Genomic DNA, 25,985 nt, shown 5'->3' with positions numbered 1-25,985 from the left:
ATTCCAGGTTGGGGGAGAAGAAGGAAATATGATTTTTTTTTTTTTTTTTTTAAGTTTCCCTTCTTGTCGCCAAAAAAAAAAAAAAAAATCAGAAAGAAAGAGAAGGCGAGCAATGAGAAACTCTGCAGATTTTTCCATGAATGCTAAAGCCAGAAGGGCTGTGCCTTGGAGCTGGGTGCGGAAACAGGGCAGGCGTTGGAGGATTTTCCCCTCCAAGCCTGAAACGAAACAAGAAGTTGGCTGGCTGGTCTTGAATAACGGCTCCTGAGCCTGCAAAGCCAGTCCTGATTTTTCATCAGAGCTGAAAACATCAACCTCCCCCATCCTTTCTTCCCCACCCTTTCCTCCGCAACGTCACGGCACCCGGGTCCAGCGGTGCGGCTCTCTGGAGGATGCTGTTCAGCATCCTTCACAGCCGGCGACGCCGGGAGGGGGGCACGGGCTGCGAGTGCTGCGGTGCCAGGCTCCGTGGCTGGTGACGTGCTGTCTGCCCAATTGTGATATAAACAGAATGTCCTTGGGACCGGCACGGTGGAAACGCTCTGAGGAAGCTCCCACACCTCCCCTTGATAGTGTGTTTTCCAAACGCTGGCGTCCCGCCACTAGCAAGTTCTCCAGACTCGGGGCCACCAGCATTGCCAGCAATCAGCTTAAGTAAACTTTCCACTGTAGAATCCTTCTAGATCAATGGTGTTATCTCTGTCTGGATCCTGGCGATGATCACCCACCCAAGGCGCGTTCTGCTCACCCCATGCTGTAAGTTAAAGTCAGGACTCATATATTTTGCTCTGGGGGAGAATTCTTTCCTGGGTTGGGCCCAATGAAAAATTGCCTTTTTCCTTTGTGCAGCTCAGATCTGGCCTCACTGTACATAAAATGCCATGTGTTCCCAGCTGGATTCAGCCCTTCCAAGGCCTACCCTGCAGCCAAATCTGATCTACATATTTACGAGCTTGTAAACAGGACGAGGCGGGTGAGTTCACATTCTTAGAAAACCAAGTGCAGAGAAAAGAACTTCTGAGTTGGAAAAACAAAGAGTAGTCTTGGGTCCGACCCAGCAAACACAGTGGTTTTTCCAAGACTTGGATGACTTGCTTGAGAATCATTCCCCTCCAATCCTTTTCTAAAGGATTTCCCAAGCTTGCTCTTTAGTTGGAAAAAATACACGTTCTCAATGCTTCTGACCAGAGTGGAGAAGACAGCTTGATAGAATGGGACATTTTATCTTGGAGGTCAGCTGAAGCCAGGCTTCTGTTTGCAGTAGCTACAGAGGAACAGTATTTACTTGTAAAGGGAGGTTTAAGGAAGCTATTAAAAGGTGTCGCACAGAAGAAGCCAGTTGGAAGAAGCTCACTACAAAGTGCCATTGTGTCTGCCACTAAGTGCAAGAACCAGTAGTCTAGAACAGTGGTTCCCAAACTGTGGTCTCCAGACCTTGATAGTCCATGAAGGCTTGGTAAGTGGTTCACAGAAAACCAGAGTATAAGGGAGCCAGCCAGCCTGCAAAAAATGATGAGGATTAAGTTTTTGGTTCAGAAAAGTTGGAGAATCACTCATCTAAAGCCCTGTGCTATGTCCCTTCACTATTTATAGATACAGAAGCAGAGAGCTCTTTGTGTCAAGGGCTGAAGAAACATTTTTTCTATCTTCTTCCAAAAAAAGCTTTGATGACATTCCATAAAATATATGTGTCAAAGGAGTTATCACAGGGCTAAGTTACAGCAGTGCTTCTACTAACTTGTCCACCTTGCTGGAAAGTTTGTCATTGCTTCTCTTGTCATAATACCTAGGGTTTTCTCGGGTGGATTATTGTGGTGAATCTTCAACTGACCTTCCAAATTCCTTTTTGGTACCTCTCTTCCTTGGTTATTGGGGTTTATTCTTAGTTCAGTATGTATTTAATTAAGTTCTCTGCCCTCTATATACAATATTTTCATCTCTCTAACTAATAATGCTAATCATCACAAAGTTCTTGTTGATTTTTTAGAGTAGTCCATGAAAGGAACATTTAACAAAGAAGATCATGCAGTGTTTCCTAGTATCAATTAGATGTTACATTAGTGTGAGCTTTATCGGGAACCTCTCCCAAAATTTGTCCCTTCCACAGTCTGTAATCTCCACCCGGCTGAGAGCATCAACTCTCCCCTCCGTTTATCCCAGGCTTTGAAAGCTAAACCCTGTACGATGGTTTCAGGGTATATCAGGAAAGTGTCTCGGCTAGCTGGTCAGCCATTGAAGTGCCTGGGCAAAATACTGAAACACAGATCCACTGCGTTGCCAATGGAAGCTCACTGAGACCCCAAAGAAGTAGAAATTCCCCCATAACTCACATACCTCCTTTTACAGGGGGCTTTGGACAGACAGGAATGTGAGGCTATATTCCTAACGAACCCCACATTGAATTTTGCCTCCACTCCTAGGAAATCCCATGTGAGAATTTACTTTCCTGACGAATCCTGCAGCCCATCACGAAGGGAACAGAAACCCGCAGCAAACACTGATGATAATGATGTCCTGTGTTGCTGGGTAGCTTCTGTTTGTGTCTCCTAAAAAGGAATCACTTGAGGCAATTCTTCATGTCACAGGGTGAGGAGAGGAAGGCTTTTGTTTGTGGTGGGGATAACCTACTGCGCTCCTAAACTAACTTCCACAAGACTCCAAAGCAAAGAGTTAATAGTAGATGAACTCCCTTGCTTCTCTGTGCATAAAAGCACTGAATTAAAGCTCTTTGTGGCCCTGACACTGACTTGGCACAGCGCAGGTTTGCTTGGGTGATGGATATGTCAAAGACCAAGGTAGTTTGTCACAAGTCGTATGAGATTCCTTTTGCTGAGCTTGATTTGTGCTAGATTAAAAGCCAGACATCCAGAGCTCAATTCAGTAGTCTAAACACCAGTCTCTGGTGCCATCTGAACCACCCCACGGTTTCTGAGGTACCTGCACAGTTCTGGCTGATATGAGACAATTTACAGAGGACCCACACCCTTTTGAAACATTAGCAGTAGACCAAGATACACTGGGGTGTCTAAAATGGCCTCCTATGTTTAACCAACCAAGTCACACCAGTGAGACAGCAATGCAAGCATCAGGAAGCTAAGGCCATAGCCTCCTACTGCAAAGAGTTATGGTCCACCAAAAGAGAGCATTATGCAAGCCAGCTGTTAAGGACAAAGCTATCCAAGGCTGAGAAATTACACGGTTTGCCATCATACTGTTTAAGTCACTGGTAAGCTCACAGAGGACTTGGATGAGCAGCATCTTTGCTTATTATTATTTGCAACCTATGCCTATGGTTGGATTTTTGCCCGTGAGACATTCTACCTATGGCTTACTCCTGCTGCAGATGGCAGTTAGTCAGCTTGTCCGTGAATACTTCCCTTCCCCAAGGGCTGGTCATATTGGCTGCATTACCCAGAAATGTGCCCAAGATGCCATCGTGCAGAGCAGAGACTCCCAGGCTCAGATGCAGCAGGACCTTCACGCTCAGGACACTCCCGTGTTTGCAGAATGGAGAGCCACGAGAGTGCTCCTCTCTGAATGACACGCGGATTTTTGCGTTGCCCTGGAGGGAACCTAGCAACCCCACAAGGCCATTGTGTTCATTCAGATCCTGAGCCAGATGGAAATTTTCTTTTCAGAGAGTGCTCCAAGCGTGTTTCCTCTGTTTAACCATCCAGGCAAGAATCTCACTGCGGTCTCTGCCCTGCTCACTCTAACATCAGCACGTGGATTCTAGTCTGCTTCCTGCTCAGACAGCAAGACAAGAACTCTTGACATGCAACTCGGTTACCCTGACTTTTTCCTTCTCTCAGGAGACTTTTTTTTTTCCATTTGCATCTGGCAAATAAGAACCTTCCTGATATCTCCCTTTGGATTTGCCAGATTAGCCAATCTTCCAGACTTTTTTTTTTTTTCCCCCCCTGATTTTATTTATGTTCTTTTGCTGAGTCTCATGATTTTAAGATTTGTTTTAAAGTCCCCTTTGGGGCTGGAGTCAGCCTATTATCTGTGAATTGTTAAGGAATAGGCAGTTGGATACACATATAACTTTCCCAAGCATAAGAAACACTGCAAAAATATTACCTTTAAGGGAGTCTGTACCAGAAGTCAGATGAAAAAGCTTACATCTTTGTCTTCTTTTTAATCTTGTGACTCACTTTCAAAGCCCATCTTCCTACTGACCCTGCCATGTTCAACATTGTCTGTGGCTCTGAATCTGCTGCCCAGCCCTTCTTCTTGGAGGATAAACCAAGCAGCTAAAAAGTGTTGAGGCGAGTTAATGGACAGCTTGGTTTGAGGGCATGGAGAGGACGATGTCTAAGAGCAAGCTTGGGGCTACCCTCTGTACAGTCCCTTTTCAAAACTGAACCAGCCATGCTCTGATGCAAAGCACTTATGATGATGAGCTCGTCAGGGTGGCCCAGGGTCAATGGTCAGCAGCAGCCCTCAGAGCCCAGGTCCTGCCTTCGTCACGGGCATGAGAAAGCTGATGGGCCAACATTGCCTTCCACAACGTGCAAAGGAGATATTTGATCATGATCTTCATTCCCTCATGACAGCATTGCCTTAACCATTTAAAAGCTTTGTTATAGAGTGAGCTTGGCTTGCAGTATCCAAGTCCAGGTGTGGTTTCAAAATCTCTTCCCCTTTCCTCCGCCTAGTCCTGCCTGAGTAGGGTCCCCACAGCTCCTCTTAAAATTCAAGAAGCAGGGAAAAACTCCCAGTCCTCACGCTGCTGGCATATATACTTCAAAAGGATGGTTTTGTCATCATGCCGCAGGGCTACAGAGTTGGAAAACAAGGGAATCCTTTCTTGGTTCTTCTACAAACCCAGGGCTCTATACATCTTTAGATCAGTCCCTGTGCAGTGGCAGGTCACAGTCCCTAGGGATAAATTAATTATTCCTTTATTACCTTGAGCAAGATCTTCTTCTTTCTAGATCCCTAAGGAAAGACGGAAGGCAATATATTCAGTTCAGGGCAATGAAGCTAGAAATGGTGCTAGCATGGGACATCTGGGTCCTTGGAGGGAGAATGCAATGAATGTAATGACTTCCTGGGGGTTTTCTGCTGCCGCTTTCAGCTGTGTGTCCCCAAACGCAGGGTCAGTGCCTCCCAAGAAACTTGACATGTTGAATCTTCTTTGGGCCCCCTCAGCTGTCTATAGTATCACGTAAGTACATTCCCAATGGTATCCAGCAAATCTTAAGTTTAGCTACAACTCGCTCAGGAACCAAGCTAATTACTAGGGGTCACCTATACTGCTAAAAAAAAAAAAAAAAAAAAAAAAAAGAAAATAGAAAAAAAAGCCAGATTATGGTCACAAGCCCCCAGAGCAAGGGCTGTAGAGCAGATGAGCAGGCTAAGTACTTTATAGCACCTGGTCCAAAGCCTCTCTTGGGCCCCATGCAGTGTCCCAGTGGTTCTATGACATAATTACTCTCTTGTGGGAGTTGTGAATCTCTGGAAGAGCAGGGGGGCTTCTGTGGCAGCCCACCAGAGTGGATCTTCAGTCTAAAACAGATGCTTTGCATTGCATGCCCTGTGATGTGGCATGAGGGCATATGGAGGTAATTAAGGGTGCAGAGCCTGCTGGGACAATGTTAGAGGACTGCATAGTCAAGTCTTTATGGTCTTTTGGGAATGGTCTCTGGAGTGAACTGTTCCCTGGACCAAATTTATCTAGAGATAAATTAGACCTAAATCTAGATGGTCTAGCTGGACCACGCTAAGCAAATTAGCACTGTGCACAATCCAAGACTTGAAATTACTTGTTAGCTTTCTGTTAGGTAACAGTGCAGATGTACCTGTGTGGCTTTTCACTATGTCACCCTTCACCACTATATGAGGCTCACTGATGAGATTCTTCCAGTGATGAAATTCCTATCCTGCACAGGAGAGAAACTGATGCACGGCAAGCTTTGGCAACTCCTCCTAAGAGAGGAGGAGACCACTAAATGCCAATGGCATTGAGGGTGAAATCCATCAGGAGTAACCTTGGATGCCCGTGATGTGTTTGCCCATGAACCAGGAGTCTGGGTCCAATCATTTGACACCTAGTGTGATCCACCTGCCCAGTACAGGGTTACACTTAGGATGAGATGGATCACTCCATTCTCACCACAGAGTCTACCAACTAAACCATTGATGGTAAAAGGAGCCCAGGGATCTGCTCAGATACCTAAATTCCATTACATGATTCACAGAAGAGACCCACGATTTTCAGATAATTTGATGCCTCAGAAACATCCTTATGGCAATGACTCCCATCAGTGGTCCGGATTCATGGGATTGCTTTGAGAAAGGCTCCAGCATGAGCTTTGAGGGGAATGAAGGGCAATTTCAGTTAAAGTCCTACTGATGTGCTGCAACTTAGAGGAAAGCTTTGGAGACATCACTAGGACTATACTGCCTAGAGGTTAAGGGACAGCTTTGGGGACCATGAATTAGACCAGTAAATGATCAGAGCAAGGCTCCACTGCATTTCTTTTCTCTTACTGACAGGCAAACTGCACTCAGACCTCAACTTTAAGATCCTGCTTGAGAGCGTGGGTGTTTTTCAGAGCCTTTGACCCGCCCCAGGCTGGTGTCTCCTGCCTTTGCAACCGCCCCACCACCCCCAGCGTAAACCATGCTTCCCTGAGCCCCTTCACACCACAGGCTGCCCTCCCTCCCCATGGGGACCCTGCACATCCCACCATGGGCTTTGGCATTGCCAGGGGTTCTCCAACCATCAACTTGGGACAACACAACACTGCCTAGAAGGTCAGCAATGGGCAGGGGAGGGGTAGCTTCTGCCTGCTTTTCTTCTCAACCAGAGTAGGGTGCAGAATTCAGAGCAAGCAGTCATGCCTACGCGCAGAAAGGCACGCAGGCAGCTCATTGGCCTGATGGAAGCTGTCGCTTATCTGTGACATTGTTTATGGGTTCGGCTGGAAGGCTCACAGGCCTGAGAAATTCCACCCGATATCCCAACGCCATCGCCCTCCAGGGAAAACGCTGGAGTGACTGCAAACATGCTGTCCTCCTCCCTACGCCAAGCAGCTCTTGGATCCATCCTAGCAGGGCAGTGAACTCCTCCATCACTCCAAGACATGCCACCAGCTGCAAGGAGGTGTTAACCCTCTAGGGACCCTGATACGCCTACAGATGCCCAGTGGAAGTGGTCAATAGTGGATGGAGGAGAAGGTTGGGAAAGACTGGTCAGAAGCTGAGACTCCCAGTCCCACACATAGGCAGGAATTCTTGCCGATATCCAGCCCATTCTTCCATAGCTTGGCAGCTGCATCAGGGAGGTTGTCCATCATGGGGCCTGGGAAGGAGCTAGCAAGGAGGGACGCAAACTGAGTAATGGGAAGAAAGTGGCAGCTCATGATTGCTTTGGACCAGATTTAATTAATCTAGTTTGTGAGAGCCAGAAAGAAAAGAAGGGAGAGACTGACTTTTTCTTTGGCCAGGAGAGCCCACAGTAAGCTTCAGCAGCTACGGTACCTCCTATGTCAGGATTTTTCCTATACCAGCCGCAGTTCTCTTGACTTGCTGCTCTGACACATCCTGAGGGAGTCCTCAGACCCCTCCTGACCTTTGAGGACACATTCAGGAGAAGCTTGGGTGATGTGACACCTGTCCCCCCCACAGGTCTGATCCTATATATGGATTTCTGGAGCTTCCTAACTTAAGAACAGAGTCGTTTGCACCTTGGTAGATTTTTTTTTCTTTTCCATGAGTTTGGCCAATCATTTTTCAGCATCCATAGCCTCCTGCTGCAGGGACATCCACAGCTGAGCAACAGGCTGTGAGAAGAACCTTCTTCTCTTCTTTGCTTTTAACCTACTAACTGCTCATCTCAATCTCCTGTGGAGCCGCTTGTAGTGGGAAAGGCAGTGAATAATAGTTCCCTGTTGACCTTCTCCACGGCATTCCACCAACACCTGCAAGGTCCAACTGTCCATAACCTATTTTGTCCAGGGGTGATTTCCCATTAAAAGCCCACAGAGAAGCCCCTTGTCAGCATGAACAATCCTGGTGGTCCTCACAGTGGTTTCCCACTCTTGGTGAGACAGCACTGGGGCATGACTTTGGCACTGTTTTTTTTTTTACCCACCTGCTATCACATCTGCAGCACTTTTGTGCCGAAGACTATTCAGGACATGTTGTAAAGCAGGGACCTTTTAAAACAAAGATGCCTCTGCCAACTGCGGCAGAAAGCAAGCCTGCTCACAGATTCTGGCTGCGTACTGGGAGCTGGGGCCAGAATTTAGATTGGACTGGGTCCATTTTCATTTGTGCATTTGTCTTTTTTCTTGTTTTGCTTTAATTTTTTGAGCGCTGAACACTGGGAACAGCAACTCTCCAAACAATCCAGTGATATCACCTTTGAGTGAGTCATGGGGAGGGCAGGGTGGAGAAGTGTAGACAGGGAAAGTTCATGAGGTTGTGCTAGCTCAAACAACACACAAAAAAAAATCGGATATGTGTTTGGATATGTGGAGAGGAGATTGTATCCACTAGCCACCCAACACAGGGTGTCACAGCATTGGGGAGCATGCCCATGGCTTCAGAGATTTGTACCTGGCTGGTTTTTCCCCAGATATAAGCAGGGTGACTATAACTACAAAAAAAAAAAAAATGTGTAGGCACACACACAGCATACAAACACATATGCATGTGCTGCGCACACACACATACACACACGCTGTAAGAACAGCAAATAAATTACTTTTTTGCTTTCACTTCAGAGCACATACTTTATTGGCTCAACTTTTGCACCACCAGAAAAATGAAATTCAATCTTCAGGTCATGTTTAGTCTGTGAGTCCAGTTACTTTGCACGGTGCGGGCAGGCTTTCCCTGAGCTCACCTGCAGCTTTCTTCATTTCTTAATGATTCTGAAGATAATTATCCAGGGTTACAACAGGACCTGCAGCCTTTGCTCAGACCCAGCTCTATCACTAGGATTCAGACTTTGCAAGATATGGAATGACCCTTTATAAAATGATGAAAGCTATAAAGGCCCCAAATGGACTTTCAAGCCCCCAGCAGTATTATTATAAAGTTTTTATTTATCAGGAGAAGACAAAGTCCTCAGCAGGATCTCCGTAAGCCAACACGGAGCCTGCTCAACAAGGCAGTGGGAAATATGAAGGACGAGGCTCTGCATCCCACCCTACCTGGGAGCATCTTACACTGAGATACAACCAGGATCCTCCATCCACCAGGAAAGTGAGCATCACTGGGTAGGCAGTCAGGGTGGAGAAGGGGGACCTCAGAGGTCTGTCCCTACTGCCCAGGCTGTCTCTGTGTTTCACGTGTGGATTTGGTTACGTTGGATGGAGACTTCCCTGCTGGGACCGTTACCTCCAAAAGTAGCAGTCCTGTTCAAGCAGAGCAAGGGCAAGCCAAGTCTCCGTTGTCCTCTCCTTGTGAGGCCTCTGGGTTCCCAGATGCTCCAGCATGGCAGGGGGTTGCTGGATCCCAGCACACACACTGCACGTAGTGTCAGTGCTCACCACACCAAGACCACCCCACGGGTGGATGTCCCCAAGGTGGGTGTCACCACCTCCTCCTTTGAAAAGCACACCAAGCTTTGCCATGAAGTGTTGAGCTGGATGCCCAAGAGAGGTGTCCAGAGGGCTGACTTGGGGTGAGTAGGAAGAGGTTCTCTTTGAAATAAGACCAGGTTTCACAAACTTGTACTGTGACACAGGTCCTACAATATTTGGGTTTCCTGTTCTTTGATACTGCCTTGTTCTGGCTTTGATGCTTTTGGGGACAGATCATCAAAAAGTGCTCTTACACTGAGATATCAGGCTAAAGTGCTGGTGCATCACTCTGTGTTGCTATACCTGATGGTTTACTCCCATTTTGTATTTCTGGACCTTGGACACATCCAACTGTGTTTCCTGAGCTCTTCAAGTGTCCATTACTCAGTACTGTCTTCCACGCATCCTAATGACATCTACGCTCCTATACAGTAACTGTTACAAAGCCCAGTCCAAAAACATTCCCTCTCTCAAAATGTTGTTGCATATTTGTGTGTATGAAAGCAAGAGCTAATTTCTTCCATTCTTTACTGATTCCCCAAATAAGACCCTGCAACATTTCCTTACGTGCAGCCTCCCAGTGCCTACCAAGAGAGTCTGATGCTCCAGCATGTGCAAAGTTACCAGCCAAGGACCTGTTCTGGGGACTCCCTGCCTAGTTCTGTTCATCCCAGAGTGATCAAATGAGGAAACTATGGATGCACTCAGTACACGTCTCTTCCAAGGGGCACGCTTATTTGCATGGTAATGAGGATGGTAATGAGCCCCTTGTCTTCAGATGTACACAAGGTTCTAGTGGGTGAAAAACAGCCAAAGTTGAAATTCAGAGAATTCATAGCTTTTTCTTCTTTCCAATTTGTATTTTTTTATCTGGATGTAAAAGACAAAGCATGTAGTACAGAAACTGCATTGTGTAATGTACCACTAAACACTAGATATAAATTATTATTTTAACAACCACAGGCTGTTTAAGCAAGCACCAATCTCTTAAGTAGCCTGGCTCAAGCAGTAATTACTAGTTCCATTTCTAAAGAGACCCTTCTTTTATTTGCTTTGTTACCATAGCTTTTTGTTTTCTTTTCCTCTCTCTATTAAAGTTAAAAAATGCTACATAAAGCTGCAGCTTCTCTGAGAACCCAGTGCACGCTGCAAACAGGGTTCACAGCAACACCGTGAAAGAGTTTATGGTAATTAGCCCCTTTCTCCAGTGGGGAAACTGAGGCATGCAACCTCTCCCCAACAAGGGTATGAGCAAGATTACATGCTTAATGAGCTCCTTCCCCTGTATTAGACCCAAATGCTGACACCGAGCTATGGCAGGGTCAAGCTGGGGCAACGCAATGTCTTAGGGCTGAGAGCCAGGGATCCCTTTGCAGAGAGCACAGGGCTCTGGGTAGAGGCTGGTCCCTGGGCAGGACGGAGAGGGAGCAGCCTGGGAAGGAAAACAGACCCATCCGCTATTGCCAAGACCTGAGATTGAGAAGAGGAATTGATGCCGGGTTTGGAAAGCCACCGCTGGTCCCCATTGCCCAAAGCATCGGATGGTGCCTGTGGGTCCAGGGTGGTGGGTTGGGGGCAGTGCGAGAAAGGGGGGAGGCTCAAAGCCATGGTCGGATGAAGAACGTAGGAGAGGCCACATGCGATGCAAAGGGGGATCATCCCCAGGACCACTGGGGTGTTTAAAAGCTCCTGGCTAAACACTCGGGGGTGGTGTTTCTGCTGTGGTTAGAATTGGATGGGGTGATTCAAGCAGCCTAGCGCCAACCTATAAAGCTTACCACTGTCCCAGAAAGAATAAACCCCTTTAATCAAAACCAACCAAAGTGCGGTCATTGCCTCTACCAAACCTAACCCTGGTGTTATTGCTCTGTTCAAAACCACAGGCTAGAACACCAGCGGCTGCTCATTAAACTGTAAATGCCATTCATTTCCATGAAGGCCCCAGGTCTTTCCAGCACAGAGACGTCAGTCCTACTTACTGTCCTTATTCAATGCCTCCTTCAGCACATATTGACAGCCAGTGTGCACTCCATTCCTACGACTTGGGTTGGACTTTGGCAGATATTTATGCTGAAAGGCTGCATCTGTGCTTTCCCTGCCTAACCATCAGAAAATGTTGACATCTTTCTTCACCCACATTCCTGTGATAGAGTAGCCCACATAACTAATGCTGAGTCTGGCTGCAATTTCTGCACTTTTTAGGGATGAGTGCACAAAAGCTTTGCTGGAACCAGTGGTCTGGGTTTCCTGGATGATGGTTTTTCTCCAGCAAACAGCTTGGGGAGCTTTTATGTAGTGTCAGTCCCAAATTTCTGGCTCCTGGCACCTGTTTTACTGTTTTGACACCATGCTTTTGAATGCAGGGAAAATAATGATGATATCCAGAGCTAATGTTATTTACTAAAATACAAATTAACGCTCAGTCACATGGAGGCACGGTTTGTCATCCAGAGCTAAAATTAAAAGAAATTAAGGCTGAGTCAGAAAGTTATTTCAGATCTGAGTGGGGAAGGCTAAGTGATGGGGCCATGGGGGAGCAACACTGACACCTTCTGGCTGCAAAAAAAATCTCCGGCTTTTTCACCAAGAAAACCACGGTGAACCTCCAGCACAAAAGCATAAATAGGGGTTGGGGTAGACAAAAGAGTTTTCAAGTAGCAGGTACAAGCTTGGAGCAGTGGATGTTATCTGAGCCCAGCTTAAGGGTCCAACTTAGCATCACTGCAAAATTAGAACAGAGGGTGTGTGACATTGATGACCCAAAATACGTGGGTGTAGTAGGTGAAGGGCTGTTGCTCTTCCATCAGTGCAGGTGGCAGGGCTGTAGCTATCCTTTTACATTGCAGTGGTGAACTGTGCGGTGCAACACGTAGGAAGAGGTAGGCACCAAGAACCGATCCATGCAAACCAGCCGAGCAATAATTTTTGCTGTCTGATCTGGAACAGGACACGGCCTGGCTGCCTTGTGCTGATAAACTAGGGAGGCATGGGGACCACTGAACCTGTTCCCCAAAACGATGGCCTCAGCTCCTGCCATAGGGTCTCAGACAACAGCCTGGCCCCCACGTATGGAAGATATCTCTTGGGTGCAAGTCTCCTGCATCAATTCAGAGCAGAATGGCTTAACCCACAGTGAGGTAAACAGATTTGGCCATGGGGCTGTTGGATCCTGCACCAGGACTTTATCCTCTGGAGTGGATCCCATTCAAAACACAGTGCATGCTGGATTTGGCAGGGGGCAGGTGTTAGCTGGATGGTTATCTGGAGAGAGGTGTGCCAAAAATCTTCCATCCCCACCACCCCTCATACTTGCGTAGCTCCTGCAACAATTAACAGCCTCCCTCCAACCTGTATGGGCTTGCCATGACGGCTCACAGCTGTGTTTGAGGGTCCTGGGTCCATTGCTAGGAGCCTTTTCGCAGTGGGGGCTAGGAGGCTTCTGCCAAAGACATAGTATTATCCATCATTATCACTTTAGGGTCGATGCCTTGCAGTCCTGCAGTGGCCAGATCTTCACTCCAGTGGCAACGGCATTGCTAGCCAAGGACCTAATAGCAGAATCGCACCTTCAGCCTTTACTGCAGGTCTCGCCTCTTCCAGACTGGGCTGACCACCACCTTTGCTACCGTGTGCTGCCATACCCTTCCCCTTCTTCTAACCATATTTCTTTTAATCTCTTCCAAGGTTCGTTCTTCCCATCTCTGAAGCCCTCTGAAATTGTCTTCAAGGTCATCTTCTGGCTGGGATACTTCAACAGCTGCGTGAACCCCATCATCTACCCGTGCTCCAGCAAAGAGTTCAAGCGAGCTTTCATCAGGCTGCTCAAGTGCCAATGCCACCGGAGAAGACGGCCCATCTGGCGCGTCTACGACCACCACTGGCGAGGGGCCTCTGTGAACAGCTCGGTGCAAGACTCCGAGACGGACCTGAGGCCCAGGATTAACACCCTGAACAGCTCGTTCATATTTAACTCCTCCTTGCAGGAGAGAGCCAGTAAGAGGCGAACACTCAGCTTTAAGGGCTGGAAAATGCTCACTCCTTTCCAGAAACCAGCATCCACCCAGCTGAAGGAGAAGATGAACAGCCTTTCCAACAAAATCCGGGGTGGTTCCAGCAAAGGGGGGATGACAGCCACCTACAAAACAGAGGTGGAGTCTGTCTCTATCGGGATCCCTCATGACTTCACGGAAACCATCGACTATCAAACCTATGACTTAACAGACTGCTGCGGGCTGCGAGAAACAGATATTTGAACAGATATCGCTAGGACAGCTGTCGATGGTTTCTTTAGAGGTATCTAGCAGAAACGTGAAGGGATACCATTTGTGGGTCTGTCAGGCAGACTGGAAGCAGCAATCAGGTATAAAATGCAGTTGCCCAAAGGTTATACAAGCATCCCTCACGCAGAGGTCAGCCCCTTCTGTGGGATTATGGGTTCCTCAAATAAAAGCCAATGGCATATCCCATTTTAATGAGCCACAGCAGGAGGGGAAAATGTGGGGTGGATATGGCCTTAGGTCAAGAGCTGTTTCCTCCAGTGGGTGGTTACCTTTGACTTTGGAAGAAGCTGTGCAATTAAGGGAAACCAGGATGTCTCCTTTGCCTTAAAAACACCACCATAAAATCTAACGAAAAGATCAAACCCCAAAAGGTGCCAACCCTGCCTTAGTACATGTGATCATGTTTCCATCCAGAGGCAGCACCCAGAAAGCACGCTGCCGAGCAGTAGCTGGTAGCTGATCCTTTAGATTATAGGTTGGGAGCTTGTAGGTCTACAGGGCTGGACAGGACCTCCAGCCGAGGCCTTTGCTTTGGAGGGCAAGCAGACTGTGGTATTCCCAAGCAGGGTGGGGGGACCCTGGCTCTCAGCCATCATGTCTGCAGTGACCACAGCTTTGCCCCTTCCACATAACCTGGTTTTAGGCCAGAGGAGCAGTCCAGATGTGTACGCCAATGTCAATGGGTGTGCAGGTCTGTCTTCTCTAATTCCAACCTGTGATGCATTTCTTATTTCACTTTCCAGTGAAACACTTGCAACCCACCTTGCTCTAGTGCACAACCATCTGTGATACAGCGAGAAAGCAGCTCCTTTTGGTGTCAGTCATCCCCAACCTTTTCTATCCCCTTCTTGCTCTTGTTGTTGTCTCTCTCGAACAACATGGAATAAAGATGCGTCCTAGGGGTTTTGCTCAACTCCATAGTGAACCTGCGCTGTGACTCAGGAAAGGTGAGATGGCGGAGTTTGGGGCCCGTTTCTACTACCCATAGAGTCAAAGCTAAAAGGGAGCTGGCAAGCAGTTGGAGCTCCCTTGTGTAGATGGATCTTCTCCCCAGTCAGGGTCACACCCATGACTCTTCTCTCAGGTGGCTTCCCACATATCTGATACATCAAAGCCTTCGGTGGCTATCAGCAATTGCCCTTGGTTATGTCCACTAGAATGGTCAAAGACAATGTCAATAAGGGGGGTTTTTTTTGCCCTGCTCACAGCCCCAGAGTGTGAGCTCCCCTCAGGAGGGCACCATGGCCTCCTCCAGGGGCCTCAGGGACGTTGGAGCCATGACAAGCCCACCTTGGCCTGGCTCACACAAATCGTGCTTTGCAACTCAGAAAATGGTCGCCCAAACTCTACTTGGCCATGCATTGCAGGCACTGGTTTTATCGAATTTCAGACAGGCAAGGAACCACAAAGAATGACCACCAGATTAAGCCGTGAGCAGAGGCAGGAGGCATGTAGGCGATGGAGGCAAAGTCTGGATCTGAGGTGCAGTGTCTCAAGCCAGGTGACTGAAGAACAGGAACATGAAGTTGACGGGTGGAAACATGACACTGAACGTGTCCTGGATGGAAACCCATCCATATCAGCACTGTCCTGCAAACCCATTAAGAGTCTTTCATGAATGTGCCTCCAGCACATCTAGCTAATCCCCTTAAGGGTGGCTATCAAAGGAAGGTGAAAGGCTCCTAGGCATAGCAAAGAGAATGTCACCTTTCTTTCTGCTGTTTATTTGCTTTAAAGGAAATCAAACAGAGGAAAAGTTGGACTACTTTTATTTTTTACTTTTTTGTACAGTGCATACTGAGACATGATATCTGGAGTTGGTCCCATCTCAACACCCTTAACACCCTTCTGCCCTTTACTCAATGCCAGACTCTGAACTGGACGAATTGCTGCACAAAGACCTGCAGATTTTGTCCAAATATTTTCCTCCCAGCAGCAAATCCCACCAAGGCACATGGGCAGCATTGCACTTACCCTGAACCCAGACTCATTACTGCTTGCCTGTTTGCCGGTGTCTGCAAAATCAGCCAGAGGTTGCCAGCATGAGGAGTTCAACCCTACCAAAGCAAGGGCCCAGTACCCCATGGGAACCTCTGTGGTGAAATGTATCTTTTTTTTTCCCCATTTCTTTGGCCTTCAAGGGAAGTGAGACCCTACAGTGATGATGGGGTAACACAGAAAGTCATTTTGCAGTGTCAGGACTGCAGCTGCCACTGGTTTCCTGGGCTTTTGGGGGATCCCGATGGGAAAGCGCACTCTGGCACTGGGGAGGTAGCAGAGAAGGCATCAGGGAGAGGGCAGCTGCTGAAGAGCAGAGATGCGTGGAAGGTTGAGGTGAAAACATTACTCCTCCCACCTTCCACCCGTCTCTCAGGATGCGTGTGCACACATGCCACTGTCGGAGGGAGTAAATGCACCCAGATCTGCATTTTTGGGACCCTGTTCTGGTGACACTGCTTTGCAGGTCTAACACATGCAAGTGCGTAATGTAAGCAATTTGGGGACACAGTTTAGGAAGAACTGATACAGATATCATCAGAAGTGAAAGCCTAGTCAAGGGGAAGATGGACCTTTGCCATTAAATGTTCTCTGATGCTCAGGATCAGGTTTATCTGGTGTCTTTCCACAGCCAGACACCCATCGCACATGGTAGCATGTGCATCCATGACCATACAGATACACATACACCGCTTACTATGTTTATTTATATATGTGTCATCTCCAAAATAGCAGACATTCTCCTATAAATGGGCAGACATTCTCCTATAAATGGGCAGATGTCCTCCTATAAATTGAGACTTTGGAGAGGCTTTTAACAATTGCTAGCAAGAAGTTAATTCCCACGAATGAGTTGACATTATTGCTTAGACTTCTCCCTGATCTTTTAAATATACTTCTTTTTTTCCCATTTTTGAAACATTTACATTTACAGCCTCCAGACCCTTGAAAGCATCTGGAAGGGAAAGAAAGATTAGTCTGGAGGTTTACTGCCTCTCCATCCCAATTCTTTACAGACCTACAGGGAGAAAATGAGGATAAAGTCTATTTAAGCACACATATGCATACACACACATAAATGCCAGAACTCTGGCTCATTTACTTACTACATTTGATCCGGCTCCGAGAGATACCCCAGAAGGTGCTGTAGGAAAGTTCTGAGCTCTGCTGTGCTGCATTCAGGCAAAATACTTGTTTCTTACCTAAGCAGAACCCCGCTTTGCTTTAGCATCTTGCATCAGAAGAAGCAGTGCCAGGACTGGACCCTGAGGCTGTTCTTGTAGAGCTCCATTTAGAGCAGACAGGGCTGCCTTTGCTGGCAGGGCAGGAAGGACAATGTTTTCTGAAGTATGAGCTGAGTATCTAAAACTGTGCATTTCTCTTTGATTCCCTAAATCTCCAAGCTCTCCCAGATTTGGAAAAATGGTCTCAGACCTCCAGCATGTAAATTTGGTCTGATCCCACTGACTTCTCTGGACCCACAAGGGTGCGACCAGCTGAGGACATGGCCCCGTTTCTCCAAATCTGCCAAGCAGGCCATTTCCCAAAGCACCCGTACCTTGGTTATCCAGCAGCTCTCACCTCATGGCACTGGCTTCATGTCACTATTGCATCGTCAGACCTTGCTGTTTCAACGAACCAAGTGTTGAGGATGGTGAACAGCAGTTTTTATGTCAGTAGACTCTCACGAGTCCTATTTAAGGGGGAAGGAAGGTCCCTGTCAGCCTGAGCTGGACTACAGTTGGGTTGCATTACTATTGTTTACAGTGTGTATATAAGTGTACATTTTCTTTAGCAGACATTGGAATTTTTTATGTATAGATTTTTATTTTTCATCCCCAGATGTATTTATTAGCCAGAGTATTTCTGTTTTGTGATTCAAGTTCTGTCAGATTGATGTAAGCTCTATGAAACAGAATGCACATATTTTTGTTTGTTTGTACCAAATACATGCACAAACCTGTCTAAACTGTTGCTGTGAATTGTTCCTGTGTCTGATTTTTAAAACAGGGGTTGTAGGGGATGAGGGAGGGAGGAAGAAAAACCTGCAAATTATCCACTGCTGTTTTTTTCTCAAAGACTTTTTTGTAATTTCACAAGGATAATGGCTCCCACATGCAAGAATTTATAATAAAAACAAGTCAGAAGAGGACACTCTCAGCTTCGTGCCATGCAGGGATGAAGGGGTTGCACCAGCCATGTCTTCTCTGAGATGCTCCCTGGAGCAGGAGGAATCTGGATGCACCCATGGGAGTGGAGGAGGGAAGGCTGTTGCGTAGTTGGTGGTCAGAAACAAGCTCTGGTGAAAGAATTGCCATCAAAGTAGGGTTTTTTAATGAAAACTGAAATTTCAGCTTGTTGAAAATTTTTCTGGAAATTTTTCATTTTTCTTCTAAAGTTAAAATTCCAGCATTACTCACAAAAGCACTACCCGTAGTGAAATGGAAATAGCATTTCTTACGTTCCCGTCTCACTCCAGGTACTTTATTTCACAAAATGCAGCCTGATGACACCTGTAGATACTGGGCAGTTGTGTCTTGGGGCTGGGTAGCATGGGAAGGACTCTGAGCTGAAAAGCCCAGAGAGGAAAACAGCAAAAGAAGACAAAACACCTGCCTCACCTCTAGTATGCTAGAGCAATATCACATAACAGAGTCTGAAATGCGGTGAGGGGAGAAACTGAGCTCTGAAAACATCCAACAAGTATTCCAGAAATATTTCTTTACCATGCAAATGACCAAACACAGCCCAAGGCTGCCTGTCCTTCAGGCACAGCTCCAGGCAGAGGCAAAGAGAGCAGCCACGAAATGCAACTCAACAGCTCTGGGGAAAGATTGTCATGACTTCGCTGTGCGTTTTGCTAATGTTCACGTGTGGTTGAGTCACACTGATGCTGGGGAAGGGGGATGGATGCTGTGTCCCCTGGCAAGCCCACAGCAAAGGATGCTTTTGACTGATGCTGCTCACTTTTTTTAAAGGGATTTCTTTCCCTTCTGTATGACCGTCAAGCCAGGCTGCTGCCCTGCTTGGATGCCAGGGAGAAAGCATTAGATGCTCAACTGTTGACTTCTCCAAGGGTACGATAAGAAAGACCCATGCCGCGGCCACGAGGACTGAATCAGCCTTTGGAGCCACAAGGCTGGGCTGGGCATCTTGCTTTTGGCATCCTTCCTCACCCCAAGATTAATCCGTTAAGAACATTGTGTGGCCTGAGCTATGCAGACAGCGTCAGGGCCCAGGGCTACGTCGTCCTGGTGTCTGTCAGAGCCCGAGCTGGTGCTGGTCTGGCTTAGCAATCTCATCTCACAGCAGCCCGCAAAAGACCGTGCATCTATTAATGCAGCCTCGCAGGGATCATACGTGACCTGTGCAAGTCCCAGTGCCTCCTTCTCTCCTTTGCCCCATGCAACCCCAAATCTGTTATGCAAAATTGACTCAGGAACATGGCAGAAGGACCTGATCTGTAAGCTGGGAGCAAAGAAAAGACAGAAAGTAAAGGTCTGATAGCCCCTTTTCCCTAAGGAAAAGAGGACACAGGATATTTACTGTGGTTGAACATATCATCAAAAGTCACATCGATGCTTGACTTGCAGGATGGACCACACCACCCAGTCCCTATGGCATCCTGGGAGACAGAGTCCTGCCAAGAGGGTGGGAAGGACAAGTCAGAGATAGTAACCTATCTTGAAATCTCATGAGGCCAAAAAAAAGGAGTTAGAGCAGAATGTTCAGTTCTGTTCTGTTCAATAAACCAAACTCAGCCAAATTTAAAGATTTCCTGTGTGCAATGCTGGTGGATAATAGATGTCTTGGGGTTTGGAGGATAGGGTGTAGACATCAAAAATAATTTTTATACATTTTCTGGAAACATTACCTACCATTTATTATGCCCAGCTCTCCAATTTCATTTTCACAACACAGCATAAAGCACATTTCACACAGTTTGGAAATTGCTGGACTTCCTGCACTTCTCTCCTTTACCTTCAAGAAGACTGAGGCAAGGCAGGGATTCTGCCCATGATAGGTCCAGTTGACCATGATAAAATTCTCACTAAGACCTTAAGGAAGAATTTGGGTATTTCACAAAAAATTCAAGGCTCCATCCAGGTCCTGTGCTGAATATTTACTCTTCTTTCCTCCACAGCTGCTACCTTCTGGATGGAAAAAAAAATCCCTAAGGACTATCATTGACTCTGAAATCTCATTGAAATCTAACCATAATTAAGTAGCAGCATCGCTGCTCGGAGACACAACATTGCCTAGTCAAACCCCACTGCTCTCTCCTAGCAGATCTGTGGTTGCTATAAAGCCTGACAGAATAACACATGGATCAGAAATTTTAGTTCTGTTGTGGCAGGAGGGTGTTTTTGGAAAGAGAAGGTCCAAAAGCCTAGCCCTATCCATGGCCGGGAGGCTTCAGGTGGCATGATTAGTAGAGGAATACCATTGCAAGAGCCTTTCTCCCTATCAAATGCAGAGTTTTCATTGCCAGTTTCACAGAAGGTGTTTGAAATACAGAAACCTGGCCGGAACACAAAAAAAGACCCAGCGTGCACCGATTAGAACATGCAAGGCAAAACTATAGCTACACTGAGTTATCCCAAAAGCTCTTTGTCATTGACAAGTTGCTTTGACACAGATTGGAATTTCTCAGCAAATTATTGGAAAAAGGGAATGCCCTTGGGTAACCCTGTTTTTATCACAGCAAGGTAGTTTTACGGGTTTAAAAGCCTTGCTACCTTGACAGCAGTACTGTTAATGTGTGAGTAAATTGCCATTGTTTTATGCATGCTTATTATTACAGTCTTCAACAGATGATTCACGGCACAAATACAATTTAATGTTGATTGCTGTGGCGCTTTCATTTCTAACCTGGTTTAGGCTTGCAAGTTTAAATGTTGCTTCTCAAAGCTTTAGGGTATGGGGGTTTTGGCAGTGGGTAAATATGTTTTTATATAGTTATATATGCATATATATGTATAAATAGATATGTCTACATAGATATACACAGATACACACATATATATGTATGGATTTTATCTTTCAAATACATTTTTGTGTTCTCGTGGCAAAAGCACTCTTCTGTCTGAGGCTGACCATACCCAGGCTGTCCCCCATGTCCTCCTGAGCCAGAAGCTACTACCCAAAAGCCAGCATGTTAAGTGCAGCCGCTGAATCACCACGTGGGTGATGCAGAAATCAGTAATGAGTTTTCTAATATTCCATTACTGATATCAGTTGCCGAGAAAGGATGTGGATTCTCCATCACTGGAGTTCAGACAAATATTTGTCTTAGGTAGCATTTTAGATGGGACGGATCCTGCTGCGGGTTGTGGGGCAATCTAAGTCTTTTGAGGCTCCTCTGAGCCATATCATTCCGTATTCTGTACTGTTCTATATGTTCTCCTCCCTACTCTACCCCTGAAGGAATTAGAAAAAAATTTTTTCAAGTTTTGAGAATTGGCCACCTATTCCTGATTGCACCCTGGGTATTAACTGCACCTCCAGCTTTTTAAACTGAGCAAGGGACTGTGTTAACAAACTGCCTGTAGAGGGGAATAAACATTCCCTTACTGCTTAATTTACTAGTAGACGAGGTTTAGCTTTTCTTTCTAGTCTCCACTTTCTCTTATTAGTCTCTAAACGATCATCTTTCCTCTGGCTCAGTGCTATTCCTGAGAGTCATACATACTTCAGCTGAGCCCCTCTCTCCAGACCACATCCACAGCAGTGACCTCCGGGGGTCTGGGTAAGCAGGACTCTGTCGTTCAACAGGCAAAGGACTGGTAACTCCACTGGCAGGAAGCTGAGGTTAGGCAAATTAAGATTAAAACCAAAGTGAGCACGGGGAGTAATTAACAAATGGAGGAAATTTTCTCAAAGATGTGAGGGGTTCTTGAAAAGCAAAACTTGGGAGAGAAGAAAAGAGAGAATTATTTTCTAATGCATGCTCTGGCTCAGGGAGAAGTAATGGGCTTGATGTAAAAATTTGCTCTCCTGCCCTGCTTATACAGGAGGTCAGGCTAAATTATCAAAATATGCTGTCTGGCCTTAAAAATAAATGTTTTTCTGCCTGACTTGGCAAGCCCTGATGAGCTCAAAAAATTGCCAAAAGATTGCACCTGTTTTGCTGAAAGTAGAAAATACAGAAGGCTGAGGCATCTGCCGCTGACCCAAAGGGACCTGGATGGAAAGGTCTCCTCTCTCCTCTCCTCTCCTCTCCTCTCCTCTCCTCTCCGCTCCGCTCCTCTCCCTAATTTGTTTATTTCTTACTTTATTTTTAGCATCCAATTTCTTTGCATTACATTTTTCTATCAAGGGCCCCTGCAGCTATTTTTAGCTGGTGGAAATTGGCCAGGCAAGTTATTTTTTTTACTCTTTTCATTTAGATATTTATTTTGGAGGGATTTATTAGCAGAGAAAGGAACCTGACTTACAGCTTGAGAGGTCTCTCCCTCTATCTGTCCTCCCTTTAAGCCAAGGAATTGGATTTTGACACTCAGGACAAGTAAAGAAGTGGTCACCAATGGGCCTCAGATGGGCGAATTTTTCTAATCCCCTTTTTATCCCACCTCTACGTTCCTTGTCCAATTCACCCTGTGGCAATAACTTCTGTCCATTGTAGATGGGCTGCCCACTGCTTCCCAGTTTTGAACTCTGACATGAGATGAATAACTGTTCCCTATCTGCTATCTGTAAATGGGTGTAATTAATTCAGAGCTTACAGACCATCATGTCCATCCTCACCATCTCTTTTCCAGTGAAGGAGTCCTATCCTATTTAGCCCATGTGTATATGAAGATTTTCCAGACTCTTAATGCTCTCTTTCCCTTGACCTCTTCTAGGTCCATTACATCCTTTTTGAGAGCGTGTGGCCAAAGTTAACCCAACTATTTCAGTTGTAGTTCCACCAGGGATATCATTAAGTGCATAACATCATCATGCACACGGCATAATGATATTTTTCTTTATTCTCAATTCTTTTCCTATTAATTCCAAACATTTTATTGGCCTTCTTGACCACCACTGAACACAGAGCTGAGGTTCCTATTTCAGCTGTTCACAAAGATTCAGCACCTCTTTCCTGAATGCTAATGACTACTTTTTAGTGCATGACCACCCATGCATAGTTCTTTCCTCATCTACATTATTTTGCATTCATCAGTATTAAATTCACCACCTGCTAATCCAATATCATGACATGTCTTCCACAAATATTCACATTCAGCATTAGCTTTGACTACCCTGAATAATGAAGGATTGTCAGCAAACTGTCACCAACCTATTTACACATTTTCCCAGATCTTTTTGGAATACAGTGACTATTATGGGACCCAGCACTACCTTAAGGCAATTTCCAATAGCCTCCCTCCACTGTGAGAAATGACTGTTTAATCATACTTTTTTTTTTTTTTGCTGCTTCTTTGTTTATTCCACCAGTTATTAAACCAGATAGACCTTTTGCCTTATGCCGTGACAACTTAGAGAGATAGGAAGTTTTTCAGGATAGACTGCTGAGTATTAGACACAAGACTAAACACTATGAAACCTTCATAAAAGAAGGCAATATTGACTATAGGGGAAAGAGAAGAGGAAGAGGAATGGGTGATATCACTTGAGAGGAACTTGCAAAGGCCATTAATGTATGGATACTGTATACAGTATGCGTCACATACCAACTTCACTAGATCAAATACTTTTTTCCATGGGAGCAACGGCCAGCCTAAGACCAAAAGGCAATGTGACAGGCAACTGCAAAGTAAAAGGGCCATATATTTATTTTAAACAAGAAAATGGTGCTTGTGCCAATGTATTCCTAAAAATACTGTTAATGGCACAGAAAAAAAAGTCATGGGCAGTGAACAGATACAACTCAGGCTTTGCATGAATTAGCTTATTCCCAGTAATAATTTAGGTGAATATGAAAAACCAAAATCCTTAATTGCACTAGGTTACAAATATGTAATGTAGCTTAAAAATATTCCAACCCCTAGGTCTCCTCAAGAGGTAATATCTAATGGAGGGATCAGGTACCAAAATAACTGAAAAAGGATTTGGAAATATCTTCAAATGAAATTGGAACTTCTCAACTAAGTGCAGAACAAAGGAGAAAAAGGCTTCCTGCTCTGCAGCTCACTATGAGAGAGGCTGAAAGAGGAGCTGGATGAACCTCTTGCTTTGAGAGTCTTAGAACAAACAGAGCAGCCAGAATACCACCACTAGTTGAAAAGAAAAGAAGTAAAAAGAAAAAAAAAATGACCTTCCATTTGCATAGGCCATAAATAATTAATCAAGGAAAAGAAAAGTTAAACAGGTATTCTGCTTCCCCATCCAGGGGAGACATTTGGGCATTGATCCTGATGCATCAGCAGATATTTGGGCAATGCCCCGGGATCCACCAGTTTGCGGAGGAATGTCGATTTGCTGGAAGGCCGGGCTGCTGTGCAAAGGGACCTGGAACGCAGGTCCAGAGGAGGCCATGGCAGCGGTCAGGAGTTTGGAGCATGCACACAAGGAGATGCTGAGGGAGCTGGGTTCATCCAGCCTAGAGGAAAGAAGGTTTTAGGTGGGCATCTGGTTGCACTGCTCTAATGGGGTTGCAGAGAAGACAGAGCCAGGCTCCCCTCGCATGCAACGCGCTCAACGTTCAACAAGGGAAATTCCCATTAGATACAAAGAAAGAAAGATTTCCTCTGAGTCCAGTACAGCCCTGGACCAGGGGTCCAGAAAGGCTGTGCAGCCTCCATCCTTGGAGATACTAGAAACTAGACTGAACAAGACCCTGAGCAACCTTGAAGTTGGCCCAGTGTTGAGCAAGGGGCTGAAATTAAGACATCCAACCTCATTTGTTCCTCAAACCTACGAATCTGTGGAGAATGGAGCGCATACATGTAAGGCTTCCAGCTCTCGCCTTTAGGAGATGTTTTTTTTGTAGGTTACCATTTGCGTTGGGATAAATTCCTCTGAGGCTCCAGTGAGAAATGCCATCCTTTTTTCCATGACATGCAGAGCACAGAGCTTTACAGCGGTCATTTTGTTCTGGAGAGAAGCAACAGGAGGGCGTGATTAGAGGTTCTGAATAGCCTTAGAAGAAACAGCTCTTATCAGGCTGCAGAGCAGCCATACGTACACCCCTCAAACAGCCTCAGAGCTGGCTGGGCACATTTTTTAAAGACACTTCATTGAGAAACATTGGCCACTGTCCAGAATATTAAAAACATAATAAAAAAGTAAAAACGCTCTTCTTCCCTGCTGGTTTTGATTTGTTTACATCAAGGGGAAAACACAGTCCCTGTTGTTTCATTTCAGATATGCTCTTAAGGTCGGCACACCCTGCACCCCGACATTGCTCATAAATCATTAATGACCTAAGTTTTCATCACCCAACTTTGTTCTGACTGGTTATAGCTCTTCATTACATCTGTCCTGTCACCAGAAGGACCAGTGACAAAAAGGGCACCGAGGTCAAGTGATACACGTCCAAGAGAAAGACCTTCCCACCCTGACACCCCAGTATTTACTGTCTGAGTCTCACCAAGGGGGGTACCAGGAGAAAGAAGAAGAATCAGCGGTGCACAGCAGGAGCTGGTTGTGACCCATTTCTCCAGGACACCCCACATGGGTGACAGCCAACATCTCCCAGAGCCCGTATTTCTGAGCTCAGCAGGGTCTGGGAGCCAGGACCCACCACCATTTGGGGGCACAAACGGCATTTGCCCAGATAATGGTGAAATTTAACCAAAAATGCCAGTCTCGTTTGGATTTCTCTTGACTCACTCCAAAACATAAGGTGTGTAAATATCATCAGCTAGAAAAAATTGCTGATGACTGAAAGTGAAATTTGTCATTAAAAGTGGAAAATAAATGGGGTGTACTGAGAAGCATCTAGATATAGAGAGACTGAGTCACTTTTATGCTAAAGTATCTTCATCAGACCTCCCCAGTGAATACATAAAATGGTCTATTTATTGTAATTGAAGTTTATGATAAAAGCGCTTTTGTATTCTCTATGTATGTACACAGCTATTCAGAAAAACTTATTTTTCTCTCCCTCTTTTATTCTCCACAACTTCTCCCTGTTCTTTTCTCTTCGGAAAGTGTTGCTTTCAAGCAGAGCAAGCGGAGATGCCTGCTCAGCTGTATAAAGGCAGAGGTTAGCTCACGT

The 25,985-nt window shown here is 45.9% G+C and overlaps 1 protein-coding gene across 1 annotated transcript in view; it reads left to right on the top strand.

Annotated features, from left to right (window-relative positions):
* ADRA1D (adrenoceptor alpha 1D) overlaps positions 1-17,794 on the top strand; it is a 51,023-nt gene extending 33,229 nt beyond the window's left edge. The window contains exon 2 of the mRNA XM_030025407.2: positions 13,227-17,794. Within this exon, the coding sequence (XP_029881267.1) occupies positions 13,227-13,795 (569 nt within the window). The 3' untranslated portion in view covers positions 13,796-17,794. The remainder of the gene's footprint in view (positions 1-13,226) is intronic.
* The last annotated feature ends 8,191 nt before the right edge of the window (positions 17,795-25,985 follow it).

The sequence above is a fragment of the Aquila chrysaetos genome, chromosome 1, assembly GCF_900496995.4.
Source record: "Aquila chrysaetos chrysaetos chromosome 1, bAquChr1.4, whole genome shotgun sequence".
Taxonomy (NCBI): domain Eukaryota; kingdom Metazoa; phylum Chordata; class Aves; order Accipitriformes; family Accipitridae; genus Aquila; species Aquila chrysaetos.
The sequence above is the reverse complement of the archived record's forward strand: the minus strand, read 5'-3'. Positions and strand labels throughout refer to the sequence as shown.